The sequence below is a fragment of the Quercus robur genome, chromosome 7 (genome assembly GCF_932294415.1).
Source record: "Quercus robur chromosome 7, dhQueRobu3.1, whole genome shotgun sequence".
NCBI lineage: Eukaryota > Viridiplantae > Streptophyta > Magnoliopsida > Fagales > Fagaceae > Quercus > Quercus robur.
Window position 1 is genome coordinate 23,035,343 of NC_065540.1, and position 14,910 is coordinate 23,050,252.

At 34.4% G+C, this 14,910-nt stretch overlaps 2 protein-coding genes across 5 annotated transcripts; one reads left to right on the plus strand and one right to left on the minus strand.

Moving 5' to 3' along the window:
• Nucleotides 1-2,620: 2,620 nt before the first annotated feature.
• Nucleotides 2,621-7,786, plus strand: LOC126692814 (eukaryotic translation initiation factor 3 subunit C-like). Its single transcript, XM_050388577.1, has 4 exons — nucleotides 2,621-2,728; nucleotides 3,470-3,540; nucleotides 3,656-5,464; nucleotides 6,448-7,786. Exons 2-4 carry the CDS (start codon nucleotides 3,514-3,516, stop codon nucleotides 7,456-7,458), a joined length of 2,847 nt encoding a protein of 948 aa, XP_050244534.1. The 5' UTR covers nucleotides 2,621-2,728; nucleotides 3,470-3,513; the 3' UTR covers nucleotides 7,459-7,786.
• A 1,820-nt stretch (nucleotides 7,787-9,606) lies between these two features.
• On the minus strand, nucleotides 9,607-13,466 carry LOC126692815 (uncharacterized). Of its 4 annotated transcripts, none has more exons than XM_050388579.1 (4): nucleotides 13,263-13,466; nucleotides 13,048-13,142; nucleotides 11,611-12,562; nucleotides 9,607-10,168 (listed from the first exon to the last, which is right to left on the minus strand). In XM_050388579.1, exons 3-4 carry the CDS (start codon nucleotides 12,532-12,534, stop codon nucleotides 9,923-9,925), a joined length of 1,170 nt encoding a protein of 389 aa, XP_050244536.1. In that variant the 5' UTR covers nucleotides 12,535-12,562; nucleotides 13,048-13,142; nucleotides 13,263-13,466; the 3' UTR covers nucleotides 9,607-9,922. The 4 variants fall into 4 exon arrangements, with proteins under 4 accessions (XP_050244536.1, XP_050244535.1, XP_050244538.1 ...); XM_050388578.1 differs by having other exon boundaries at nucleotides 11,611-12,546; nucleotides 13,263-13,465; XM_050388581.1 differs by having other exon boundaries at nucleotides 11,611-12,497; nucleotides 13,263-13,464.
• Between the last annotated feature and the right edge of the window lie 1,444 nt (nucleotides 13,467-14,910).

The window sequence follows — 14,910 nt, forward strand, 5'->3', positions numbered from 1 at the left end:
TAGATTTAATAAATTTTTTTTTACCAAAACTCTTAAAATACCCCTATATATTCAGTCATTTATTTTAAAATGGGGTCTAATAGTAATATTGTCATAAAATGATTACATTCCTTTCCCTTTATGTTACTCTCAAATAAGGTTACTTACATTCCATTCATTTACATTCCTTTGTTTTCAAACATTCAAATAAGGGTACTTAATTCCATTCCATTAATTTATTTTCCATTCTTTTTCCTTACTTATATACATTCAATTCTATTCTGTTCCTTTATGATCATTCAATTACATTCCCTTGTGAACTCCCAAACAAAGCCTAATAGATTTAAATAGCAGGTTTCTCCATGTCTAAATAATCAAAATTCATAAACTATTTTTTTTTTTTTTTTTTTTTTGGGTTTTTGATAAGCAGAAACTAGTGTTTTAGGTTAGTAACGAGCAGTAAAGAGATGACCTTCAATTTGCTATATCACATGGATAATGAATCCACTCATTTGACAGTCGAAGTTGTTGGCTAATGCTAATCTATACAGAATTGAACTTGGATCCACTTAGTTATGGGCAGTAGGCCTTGGGCATTGGCCCAATATCTACTATAACTTACCCAAAAATCACACTGAGTTCCAAATTTGTTTTTATTTTATTTTTTTGTTTCTTTTTTTAAATTAAAAACAATAAAACCAAAATCGCGAATAGTATCTTTTCACCAAAGGTCACTCTATTACACTTAACTATAAAAATGTATAATTAACTTCCCAAAGTTATAAATCTGTCTCAATGTCCCCTTTACCATTTGTTTTGGTGTTAAAGAGCATCTCCAACAGCAGGCAAACCCAAAATTCCCTCTATTTTAGAGAGTCTAATAACCATAAAATGGTGCTGCAACAACCTTTCTAGAGTGTAAAAAGTTTTTTTTTTTTGGTTACTGATAAACAGTCCATCTCTTGGCCTGAAGTGCTATTGTTCACTAGCAAAAGAATAAAATGAAATAAAAAAAATTAAAACAATCGATTAAAGTATTTAACTTTTATCTCAAAGTGTACAAATCAACCTACCTCTTTTCTCTCTCAAACATCTTCAAACTCAAGAAGGAGACACGATCAAAACAAATACAACACACAATCTTTTATATAAAACTAATCAAATTAGAACAAGTAAAAAAGAAAAAAGAAGATAGAGAATGCTAATTTGGCCATCTGGGTGATTGGGCTACATGTCCTTGCAAGTGAGGAGGAGATCAAGTGGTGGTGGAGTCGAATAAAAACAAAAATGTAAATAGAGAGGAGAAGAGTGGGGTATGTGTGGAGAAGAAAAGGAAAAAAAAAAAAAAAAAAGAAAGAAAGAAAGAAAGAAGATAGATATGGATGAACAAAAATAAAATAAAGAATAAGAAAAAAAATCTTAGGTTAAAGATTTTTTAAAAGATTTGCCCAAGACTAATGTAAAATTGATAAATTTCAAATTATAATAAAGACTAACATAAATAATAATGCAAGCATAAAATTTAAAATTATATGATCCCCCAACTTACTATACCATTGTCATAAATGCTCAATGAGAGTTGTTAAAAAATTATCATTGGAAAAATTTTAAATGTTATAGTCGGGAGATTTAAAAAATTTAGCCGTTGGGAATGAAGGAAGATTAAGAAAATAATAAAGAAAGATTAAGAAAAAAATTAAAGAAAGAATGAAGATATAATATTTAAATGAGATAGATAAAAAAAAATAAAAAATTAATTAGAGTGTATTTGTAAAAGTAGATAGGTAAAAGACAATAAGCAAAAGGAACTATAGTACTCTCCAAATAATACAAAAGTTTGGAGAGGCTGTACTCTCCAAATTTAGTCTTTTAATACTAAATTTAATTAAAGTTAATTGAAAAATAGACAGCATGAGGTTAAGTATACTGTATTTTTTAAATAGAGAATCATTCTTATGTTTTAATAATTCAAGGAATGAAGTGTAATCAGAGTAATAATTTAAGCTGAAAGGAAGAGTGTAATTTCTCCAAAATCAAGAAAGAAAGAGGAAAAGGTTCCATTAATGAGAAAAATATAAAAAAAATAATTTTTTGTTTACACTCTATTTGTTTCAACGTTAACATTTTCAAGAAATTAATCATTTTCCTAAGAACATTTTCAATAAAATTATCTTATTTTTCTTTGTGAGGTAGTAATCTTAAAATAAATTGAAAATTTATCACTTGAATTTCCTTACGTAGTTTAATGTAAGATAGAATTATTTTCTTTATTCAACTTAGCATGAGATAAAGTTCTTTTTAAAAAAAAAAAAAAAAACAAAAACAACTATATTTCATCTCAAATTAAGCTAAATAAAGGAAGTTAAGAAATAATTTAACTTTGACCCATTTTTTTTAATACTACCAAACACAAGTAAAAGCAAAAAATTATCTTTACATAAGATTTTTCATTGAAAAAAATGGAGTTAGTGAAAAATAAAAACAAAATTAATGAAGAAAAAGAAGAAGAAAAGTTTTCCATCAAAATCAGAAGAAAAGTTTATTTCATCCCAAAAAAAGAAAAAAGAAAAAAAAAAGTTTAGGTTGGGGCCTTGGGCTATACAAGCCCAGCCCAGAGTAACTAACACTATTACCCCAATGATCTAATAATCCACTTATCAAACCTGACCGTCTTTACTTTTCTTATTTTTGTCTCTCGGCTCTCGGCTCTTGTTCCTGCGGTGCTGTCTTTGGTTCTCAAAACAAACAGGTGCTCTCTCTCTCTCTCTCTCTTAGGGTTTATCTTAAGTAACTCTGTTTGGTTGCCGAGAAAATGTGAAAATCAATCGGTTATTTAAATCAAACATTCTATCATAGATCCCTAACCTTATCTCGTTTTTTCTTCGTGCAGTTTATTTTTTTTTTTTTTTTTTTTTGTAGGTATGCATTTCTGATTTATTTTAATTTTAATTTTCAATCAAAGAATTATTGGCTACTGGACTTTCCAGAGTCTTCGCTCGAGGCTAGTATGACTTACATCAAACTTCTGATTTTAATTTTGTAGCTTAGCTGAGAAATTTGAGTATAATATTGTTGGATTTTATTGAATCAGTTTTATCATGTGAAGGGTAATTTTGATTTTCAGTTTTTGATGCTCTTTTGCTCTGACTTAGATTGGCCGAGTAAATGTTTTTAAGACCCAGTAGAGTGTGTTGGTTAATGTATATGTTATGTGGATTCTTTTATAAGTAAGAATGAAATCTGTTAATTTTTTTTTTTTTTTTTTTTAAAGTTCTTTATATTTATAATCTTTTCACAATACCCATAAGGGGTTGTAAAGATTTTTGCATACTTGTGTGCTTTTAACTGTTTTGTGGGGTTAAGTGCTTATCTTGTTCATGGTATTGTGTGATGCAAAATGGAGAACCAGGGATGTTTTTATCTAGACACTTCAATCTGATTTGTTAATTCACTGAAGAATCTGAAACCTTTGTTTCTGTTTAAAATGCAGTTTCTGGAGATTTGTAATCTGTTGAATTTAACCAATTTCTGAGAATGGGATCTCGTTTCTGGACATCCCAGGTACTTACCTTTTATTTTGATACCTTGCTAGTCTCAATTACTCTATTCTTTATTATGTTTAAACTTTAAGAACCAGTTTTGATAAAGGTTGTTATAAAATCCTTTTTATTGACAGGGTGGCAGTGATTCTGAAGAGGAAGAAAGTGATTATGATGAAGAGGTTGAGAATGGGGGACCTGCTGATGCTAGCACTGAAGCTGCTAATACAAGATACCTTAAAGGGAATGCTGCCAGTGATAGTGATGAATCTGATGACCAAAAGCGGGTTGTCAGGTCTGCAAAAGATAAGCGCTTTGAGGAAATGTCAGCTACAGTTGACCAGATGAAGAATGCGATGAAAATAAACGACTGGGTTAGCTTACAGGAAAGTTTTGATAAGATAAATAAGCAGCTGGAGAAAGTCATGCGTGTCATAGAGTCTGACAAGGTCCCTAACCTTTACATAAAAGCACTTGTGATGCTGGAGGACTTCCTGAGTCAGGCTTTGGCAAACAAGGATGCGAAGAAGAAGATGAGCAGCAGCAATGCCAAGGCCTTGAACTCAATGAAACAGAAACTTAAGAAAAACAACAAACAGTATGAGGATATGATTACTAAGTGTAGGGAAAATCCTGCAAGTGAGGAGGAAAGGGATGAGGATGACGAGGAGGACGAGGATGAAGAAACTGATTCAGAGATTGAAGAGGATCCAACAAAGATTGAATTCAAAGATTCTGAGGATGATGATGATGATGATGACAAGCTTGGGGATAGCCAAGATGGTGATGATGGAGAGTGGGAGAAGAAGATGAGCAAGAAAGATAAGCTCATGGATAAACAATTTAGGAATCCTAGTGAGATCACATGGGATACAGTTAACAAGAAATTCAAGGAGGTTGTGGCTGCTCGGGGTAGGAAAGGAACTGGAAGATTTGAGCAGGTTGAGCAGCTTACTTTTTTGACCAAGGTTGCCAAGACCCCTGCTCAAAAACTGGAAATTCTATTCAGTGTTGTCTCAGCGCAATTTGATGTCAATCCGGGACTTAATGGCCATATGCCTATAAATGTATGGAAGAAATGTGTGCAGAACATGCTTGTGATATTGGACATTCTTGTTCAGTATCCCAACATAGTGGTGGATGATATGGTGGAACCGGATGAGAATGAAACCCAGAAGGGACTAGAATATAATGGCACTATCCGGGTTTGGGGAAACCTGGTTGCCTTCGTTGAAAAGATAGATGCTGAGTTTTTCAAGAGCTTACAATGCATTGATCCCCACACTCGTGAGTATGTTGAGAGACTCAGGGATGAGCCTATGTTTTCGGTTCTTGCTCAAAACGTGCAGGATTATTTAGAACGGGTTGGGGACCTCAAAGCTGCTGCAAAGGTTGCGTTAAAGCGGGTTGAACTCATCTATTATAAGCCGCAAGAGGTTTATGATGCCATGAGAAAACTGGCTGAGCAGACGGGAGATGGAGATAATGGAGAAGTAGGTGAGGAGCCTAAAGTGGTTGAAGAAAGTAGGGGGCCATCTGCATTTATTGTTACTCCAGAGCTTGTGCCTCGGAAACCCACCTTTCCAGAGAATAGCAGGACAATGATGGATTGTTTGGTGGCCCTCATCTACAAGTTTGGGGATGAGCGGACTAAAGCAAGAAGTATGCTATGTGATATTTACCACCATGCTCTTCTAGACGAGTTTTCAATTTCACGTGACTTGCTGCTAATGAGTCATTTACAGGACAGTATTCAGCATATGGACATATCTACACAGATCCTTTTCAATAGAGCCATGGCACAACTTGGTCTATGTGCTTTTCGGGTTGGATTAATTACCGAGGGCCATGGCTGCCTTTCTGAACTATATTCTGGAGGAAGGGTAAAGGAGTTGCTTGCACAAGGTGTTTCACAAAGCCGATATCATGAGAAGACTCCAGAACAGGTATTGATGTTTGCTTCTGTTTATTTGTACATTAATCCTTATTTGCCACTCTTCTCTCTCTCTCTCTCTCTCTCTCTTTTCGAATTTTTAATATTTAAAATTAGAAGCTTGTAGCCTAACAGGTCAGATTTGTAAATTGCATAGACCTTGGTTGATACAGTATGATTGCAACCTTTCATACCATGTGAGGTTTTGTCTGAATGCTTTTTGGGTTTAATTGTTTTCTATTGTTTGTCTATACAGACATGCAAACATCATGGTAGATGGAGGAGTGAAAGTAATAAATGATGATAAAATTTTATGATATGGTGATTACATTTAAGGTTAAGAAAAAAGTGAATTTAGATTTTGACTTATAAATGAATTTAGGCCAAGAGCCTTTGGCACCGCCCAAGTGTTTCCAATGGAAACATCCAGGGTTCAAGTCCCCACTTCCCCATTGTAACTATCAAATTATAAAAAATTAAAAGAATATAAAAATTTTAATGTGAGGTTAGCTGCAATTCTGTTGTTTAGATTCCATTCATCTTGTGTATGATGATGAAAGCCTGTGTAGAATGTGTTGTATGAGACTTATTTTGTTGGTTATTCCATATGAAATTAGAAGGTCTGCATCTCTTCTTGTAAATATTGTTGTTGAATTAGCTTCTGTACATCTTCTCTGTTAAGAAAAAAAAAAGGAATTTAGATTTTGACTTATAAAAAAAAAATTACATTTTGATGTGAGGTTAGCTGCAATTCTGTTGGTTAGATTCCATTCATCTTGTGTATGATGATGAAAGCCTGTAGGCTGTGTAGAATGTGTTTTATGAGACTTATTTGTTGGTTTTGTATTCCATTTGAAATTAGAAAGTGTTTCTTGTAAATAGTGTTGTTGGATTAGCTTCTGTATGTCTTCTATGTTATGTAAGTCGGTGCATCTATGTATGTTATGTCCAAGGACTCACTATTGTAATTGTCTCCCCCCCAAAAAAAAAACTCAGGAAAGGATTGAAAGGAGACGTCAAATGCCATACCATATGCACATAAATCTTGAGCTCCTGGAGGCTGTCCATCTGATATGTGCTATGCTGCTGGAAGTACCGAACATGGCAGCTAACATTCATGATGCAAAACGCAAGGTCATAAGTAAGACTTTTCGGCGGTTGCTTGAGGTGAGTGAGAGGCAAACATTTACAGGTCCCCCAGAAAATGTCAGAGACCACGTAATGGCTGCCAGCAGGGCTCTTAGCAAGGGAGATTTTGAGAAGGCATTTGATGTTATCAAGTCCCTTGATGCGTGGAAGCTCCTAAGGAATCGAGAGAATGTCCATGAGATGCTCAAGGCTAAGATCAAGGAAGAGGCTCTGAGGACCTACCTTTTTACCTACTCCTCATCCTATGATTCCCTGAGCTTGGATCAGCTCACCAAACTTTTTGACCTCTCAGATGCCCAGATTCACAGTATTGTCAGCAAGATGATGATCAATGAGGAGCTCCATGCAAGTTGGGATCAGCCAACTCAGTGCATTGTTTTCCATGATGTTGAGCACACTAGGTTGCAGGCTCTGGCATTCCAGCTAACAGAGAAGCTCTCGGTCCTTGCAGAAAGTAATGAGAGGGCAATAGAATCAAGGCTAGGTGGTGGTAGTTTGGATCTGCCTCTAAGGCGGAGAGAAAACCAGGATTATGCTGCTGGAACAGCTGCTTCTGGAGGTAGGTGGCAAGACAATAACATGTCTTTCGCTCAGGGAAGGCAAGGTGGTGGCACTGGGCGTACAGGATATGGTGGTGGAGGGAGACCTTGGCCTCTAAGCCAAGCTGCTGGAGGTTATTCAAGGGACCGCACAGGTCAGTCACGAGGCAACAGTGGTGGCTATCAGGGTACACGGTATCAAGATGCCGCATATGGAGGGTCAGGGAGGACTGCTTATCAGAGTGGTTCAGCTGTGAGGGGATCCCAAATGGATTCTTCAACTCGCTTGGTCAGTCTGCACAGAGCGGTTCGTTCATAGGGTAGTAAGACTACTGGAAGAGAAGACAATTCTGATTAAAATTTCTTGCATTTTAGATAGAAAGCTTATTCCGTCGGTTCTGAAATTTTTTTTATTTTCTTAATTTATTTGAATGTTTCATCAAATTTTGGGACAAAGGCTTTGTTATTGTTGTATTATTTGAATTTTTCTTCAGAGGTGGTCTATCTTCTAAATGTCCAAACTGAAGTTGGAACCTTGTAAGGTGGATTTTTGTATGCTGTCTATGACAGCACTACAACATGTTTTGTTTCTTCAGTTGCTTGTAATATTAGTTTACTTCTATGAGATGGACTGGTTTTGTCTGGCAGATTTCTTATGAATTTTACTTAATTATTTTTCCTGAACAGTTGGAAAAAGCCCTATTGTGCTGACCTGAATCATTTGGGCAAGTCTTAGTTGGGTTTTGGTTTACAAGACTGCCAAAAAAAAAAACTTATGAGTTGAGAAATAGTGTACCTTTTTATAGGGGAGAGAGAGATGTGTACCTTCTTCTAAATGTTGGGTTTTGGTGGCAATGAAATTGAAATCTGGGTGAAGCAGGCAAGCGGTTTGGAATGGACCATTTGATTTTGGAGGATTGGGAATGGGTGGGGGGGAAGGGAGAGAGCTGAATGTGTAGCTGTAAATTGCCAAGGTTGTTCGTTGAGACTGTACAAATGTTCTTTCTTCAAGTAGACAATTTTATAGACTTCAGCAAGATTCACTTAATTGTCATAACTTACCAAAGGAAGCTGTGGAAGGGAATACAAAACTAAAAATTGTGGGTGTAAAAGCTTATCCATTTTGGATGGATAATTGAGCAGAGCCCGTGAATTCTTGAGCCTTGAGCCTCTTCGCTAGCTCAGTTTTATTTATGATGGGCAAAGTTATCGATGTTGTGTAAATCTTCTAAAAAGGCGTAATGGCTCTATGATAGGCTTGCAATCAAAACTAGTTAGGCATATTAGCGAGCAATTTATTAATTAGTGTATACAAATGGGCTTTTCTCAACTAATTAGGCATATTAACCCATTTTTATTGTTTGGATTGAGGGGGAAAGAGGGGAAGCAGAATAAAGTAGGGTAAAATTAGCCCAAAATTAGTCTATTTTCAGCTCACTCTACTCTATTCCCCTCTACTCTTCTTTCCTCCCCCTTCAATCCAAACAAGCCCTAAAGTTGGGCCTGTTAAATAGGTTTAACAAACTTGATGACCAACCTTGAACTGGTTAATTTTCGACATACAAGTAGAAAAGGAGGAATATTAAGCCATCCCTGCCAAATTCATAACATTTCGACATAACTGGCCTTTCTCCAAAACGTTTATCTCTATGATACTTACGTTATCTTCTATGCTTAACATCCAGCAGTGGGGTTGGTTGAAAATAATGTTTTCTTGTTGCAAGCAGCATATTTGAGCAAGCTGTGAGAGAGCTTTACATTGTACCTTGAGCAGTAGAATTTAGTGAACAGCTGAGGTACTCATTCTTCAACGATGCTGGGGTGTTTGCGATTGCAGATCCTTCATAGTCCCTTCCTCATTATCTGTAAGCTATTTTTTTCAGTAGGTTTGAAAACCTGAGCAATTGTAGTAAAGTCAATGAGAATCAATTCTCATTATCTTCTATACGTCTGAAGGTACAAACTGTCACCACAGATGACTTACACAAAATAATAACCCCCCTCCCCCCTAAAAAATGAAGGCTCATTAAGGATTTAGATACTCTCTTTTTTGGCTTACAACAAGTGGAAGTGGGAGAGCTGGACAATATCATTGAGTCACAAGGCTTTTTTGTAGATCCAGATACCTTTCAAATCACTAAGTATGTTTCCCCCTCTACGAACAGCAAATATGGCCTGAAGGAAGAGAATGAAAGTTCAGAATGATATAAATAACATTGGGATTTTGAAGTGGAAATTGAATGGGGAAGAAGCTCCCAAAATTTGAGGAAAGGGTTCAAGTAATACTTGGGAGTTCAACCATACAACAAGTAGGGAAGCAGCAAAGCTCAGAGAAACAGCAAAATGCGGACACCATCAGAAGAAGCAACAGCTTTGTGTAAAGCCTTGTCCTCCCCATGAATTTTTAAGCTATTCAACATTCCATACTGTCTCCAAAGGCATCTCACCATATTAACAGTAGGCAGACTGGCAGAGAACAATGTCAATAGTAGTATTGCTCCATAGTGAATAGAATTAGTGCCTCATTTTATCAAATGTAATAGGTAACATGAGGCCATCTTTGACTCAGGGAATATAGAAAAGGAAATTAAAAAATAAAAAGAAAAATAAAAGGAGGAGCAAAAAGGATTCCCCAACATCATAAACTAAAAGAGCTAAATATGAAATGATGTTACAAAGCAATTGAAAAAAAAAAAATTTGTTTTCTAGTAAGGTGAATGACTTTCATTTCTTGATTAATAATATTTTCTTTAAACAAAATTGCCTAATTTCCAGGCCTAACATTAACTTTCAGCTTTGTTAGTGCCATTTGCAAGATTTGAAGTCTCCATTGTCTCTTGACTGTCCTTGTTCTTGATGTGGGCTTCATCCAAGGCATTTGCTAGATTTGAAATCTCAGCATTCTCTTCACTATCCTCCTTGTTCTTGGTGTGGACTTCTAATGGCCCCAGTTTTGCTTCAAGATCCTTGACTTTGGAGGTTAAAGATCTCACATTTCGAGCTTCTGCCAGCTGATTGGATGATGCCGCCTATCACATAACATGAAAGTTTCTGATCTTAAATAGATTATAGATGTAAAGGAGCAGTTGGTATATCAAACTTCTATAAAGATTACAGCATCTTATAATTAAAGGGAAGCTAAAGAGAGAATGTAAGCACAGTAGTGGTTTATTCATAGATTATTTTAGTAAGACAATGCAATCAATATTTTGGCCACCATTTCTTCAAACTTAAGTTTATAGAAAGCCTGCACAAACCTAACCTGTTCTTTTCAAACTTATTCCTGTCAATATATTTTATTAACACTATGACATCTTGTGATTTCCTCCAACAAAAATGAAACATTAAAAAAAAATTCAAAGACAGGGTTGGGGGGGAGGAGATTCATGTCTAATGGAGGAAAATGAATGCATATGGGGGAAGTAGATAAGATACTTCCATCTGATTGTTGACAACCAATCATCGATGTTCAACATCTAGTAGCATCCAGAGATCTTTAATTAATTCCAAGATTTGCTTTGAATTTGCATTATGCATTCTAGAGCCATCCTCTTGACGACATGCATTTTTTGGAAATTGTATCTTTTTTCCCCAGGTGGTAGTACCAAATACTGAGAAGCCACAAGTAGCGTTTTTGTTGCATAGTATTGCATTGTACCAAACATGTTCAACTACACAATTTATATGCAAAAATAGGCACCAACATTGGCCATATTCCAAAGATGGAGAAGTCAAAAAAGCTTCAGGGATAAAGATATATAAAAGTTAAAATAGTTTATAATTTGGAGCTTTTGCAAATGCCAATGCTGTAAATTTGAACTTTTCTAATATCTTCATAATCATAATGTCAAAAAAATTGTACAATTTGCAGGTTTCTGAGAAAACATGAGCAACTTGGACAAATCTAGAAAATTCTTAACAAGTACGAACACATGCAGTTTCTAGTTCTATTTGCATTCAGGCAAATAAGGATGTATAAAATAGATAAACTGGTGAAGTGTTGGGTTTCAGGTTAATTTCACACAAGTTGTGACATCCTTAAAAATCTTAGGACTTTTAGGTGTGTTACTTTGGCTTTACCAGGTCTTACTCAATTTAGATTTTAAACTAGAAACTCATTTCATGAAAATTACACGATACCAAGCAGACAAAGGTTTTTTGTAATATATATTCTTTTTGGCGACAAGTTAAATATGTTTCTGTTTTAGTAGAGAACTGGTGAATGCAAAGTGTTCGTGCATCTAATTAAAAATAAAGAAAGAAGAAGAAAGAAAAGGAAGCCATTGAAAAGAAAAAATTGCCTCTTAAGTGTTGAGAATAGATGAGTCATGACAGAAAAAATATAGTTCTTAAGCATGTCACACTTAAAGATATAGTTTTCTTTATCACATACTATCAGCTACTATATATGTTATAAAAAGATAAAATAAATAAAGAACAGAAACGTTTCCATATACATTTTAATGCTCACCTTTTCTAGTTGCTCCACCCGTCGCTTCAGATCCTCTTCAGAAGCTTCTTTGTGAATACCTTGAAGAATATGTAGCAAGTGCAAATGTATTGTGTCTGAACAATGTTGTTCAGTCATACAGTGAGGGATAGTGGATTGACAACCCACTGCATAGAAAGGGCAGTTCACAAGCTTCATCTTACAGACAGTGATGCAATGCCTGTCCATCTCACGTCTCCTGATGTTGTCTGAGCACTTCTGTTCACATGGAATTATCTTGAAGGGACAAGCTGAATCATGCTTCTCCAAGTGACTGGCACAAAATCTGGCATTACAACCTTCATTTTCACAGGCCATAGGTCTAAAGCTGCAGAGGGAAACATGCTGAGCAAGCTCTTCTGCAGAGTTGAATTTCATATTGCAGTGAAATGCATTCTTGAAGTCAACATTCTTGAGCAAAGTCTCTGCAATTACTTCCCTCCCATCCAACAACCAAAACCCATTTATCTCCATCTCTTGCACAAAATCATCTATCTTGTCTTCCCTCTTTTCACTCAGTAGCCATCCCGAAACCCGACTAAACAAATTCCTCTTTGAGCTTGCAAACTCATCAACAAAGTCAGAAATAAGATCGTAGGGATGGTCCGGTGCTCCAGACTCAAGAACACCTTCTACGATAACAGATTCAGCGACAAAAGTTTCACTTCTCTGATTAAGATAATCCACCAATTCTTTTCTCATATCAACAGCTACAGAAGCAGGGCTCTTGAAGATATCACCTGTCGTGTTGTCAACACAAGCTGTAGCTAATCCTGGGAGGAACTCTTGAGCTATCTTGTGAACTATTTCTGTATCAGCAAGATCACATTTGAATGCCGGGCCTCCTTCTTTCTCATCATCAATCTTCTCTGTTACAAATTCCACATCATTTGCAGGAAGATCCATGCTCAAAGATACCTATAAACAATTCCAGCTACAAAATTTATAATAAAAAAAAAAAATAAAAAAAAAAAATAAAAAAAAACCCAATTCTTTTTTAATGATATAGGAGAAGTTAGAAAGATTACAACATAAATCCAATCATCAATCAACAGCCAGGGGACACACCATTCAAAAAGTATATACATAAAAATGAATGTACATTGCAATTTCAACTTAATAAACCAGAGCAATGAATATGATTAATTTTAAATTTTTTTTTTTTTGATACACTGATTTTCTTTTTAGACTTACATACCTAATTTCTAAGGAATTTCAAGAAATTTCTACAACCACCATGAATATTATATATATATATATATATATATATATATTTTTTTTTTTTTCTTTTTTACTAAAATCCTGTACAAGTTTCTTTCAATTTTTCAGATTTCCAAATAACCCCAAAAAAAAAAAAAAAAACCCAGATAGAATTATAAGAAACTGTATCTATATTCATTATTAAAATATTTGACATACCTAGATTTGTTCAAAGTGTTTGAAGATCTGACAAGAAAGGTTCACAGGTGACTTGAAGTGACCAATTACGTAAATTCTGCAGCACCCAATTGACCCTAACAAAATTTAAAAACAATAATAAGTGACCATTTCGTTTTCAGAGAATTTATATAGACCCAGATAATACTATATTTTTTAAAAGGAAAAAACAAATTAAATAAAAAAATGGGATGTACCTCTAGATTTGGCGCAATTTCGCATTTGGGTTTAGGCTCTTGAATGAAGCTAAACAATAGGATTACATTAACAACGACTCCAGCTAATTTTGGCAGAGAGAGACGTCATCTCTGTGTTTTTTAACCCAACTGTTTTAACGGTAGCTCTTAGTTTACTAAAATACCCCGAATTCCCGCTTTGACAACTTCGTGGGCGGCAGACTGTGATCGACACTCGGTTACTTTCAAATGGGTCCACCACCCACAATAAGCAGTCAAATAGTTGTGAAAAATGAGTATGATCCTATAAGTAGTGTGGTTCTAGGAATTTTTATAGGGTATTTCTTAAAAAGTATAAACGATACAATCTAATAAAAAGAAAATTTTATATTTTGAAACTCATATTTTTTCAGGATTATATATTTTGCCTTTTACGAGTTTTCGTATTTTGAAATTGTTGCATGATAGTCTCATTATCAATACTACAAACTACATATATTTTAATGTACACAACCAAGTAATCATTCATTCACTAAATGCAAAACAAATTATGAAGCAAAATTTAATTTTATTGGCATAAAAAAAACTGAGGGTGTTCACAAATTTTTTTTGAAGGGTAGACAAATAAAAATTTTTAAATTATTATATATAAAAAAAAATTTTGCAGACCATCCTGACCTTAAGGTGGCACCGCCTCTAGATCCTAAGATTTTTGGCTTTTATAGTGTAGTCATAGATTTAGGGGTAGTCCCACTAAAAATATATTTCTTCTTATTAAAGAAACTTGTCCCCTTCACCCTTATATGATATTACCTTTTAAAAGTGATAAAAAAAATAGTTTTAAAAATCCAAATTGTTAATTTAATAATTTATCCTTCTTCATGTAAATTTATGTGTAACAGTATAAGTAATAAGATATATATAAATGAATCCATATTAAACTCCAAAAGGTTATTATTGGTTTTGACTCTAAAGTTACAAGTACATACATGTACACAAATCTCTTCTCAAAAAAAAAAATTCACAAATCACAATATAGTTTTTATAATATTACAATTTGATCATTTTATGAGTCTATATAACCAAAATATTATAGTCCACATGAGTTGTATTTGAAGATAGTCAAGCCATTAAAAATCCTTTCACGTAAATCGTAAGTGGAATTTTGACTTTTAAAAAAATCACAAATAATTTATTCATGCATAAATAAAAGACTTCTAAAAGACAAACACACAAATCATTTTTTAACAAGTTTTATTGATTTAAAACTTGGTGTACACATTTTTCTAACTACGGACCGCATTTAAGTAAATGTGAAAAAGTGGATGTAAGAGTATTATAACCCTTCATAAAATAAGCGTTGCTGAAATGAGAATGTTAAGATGAATAAATAGAAATATATGAAAAAATTAAATTAAAAATTAGAAAATTAGCTTAAAAATATGGGTGACCTCTACTGATCAAAAGATGATAGAAAATCACTTGATATAATTTGGTCATGTTAAGAGAAGAGCGGTTAATGCATCAGTGAAAAAGATTAAGGATACATTTGGTCGACTGTAACGATAATTACATAGGAATAAGAATATGTATTACAGGGAATATAAAACACTGTAATGTAATGCTTATTACTATTCATTTATTTGGTAACAATACAATAGTAGATCCC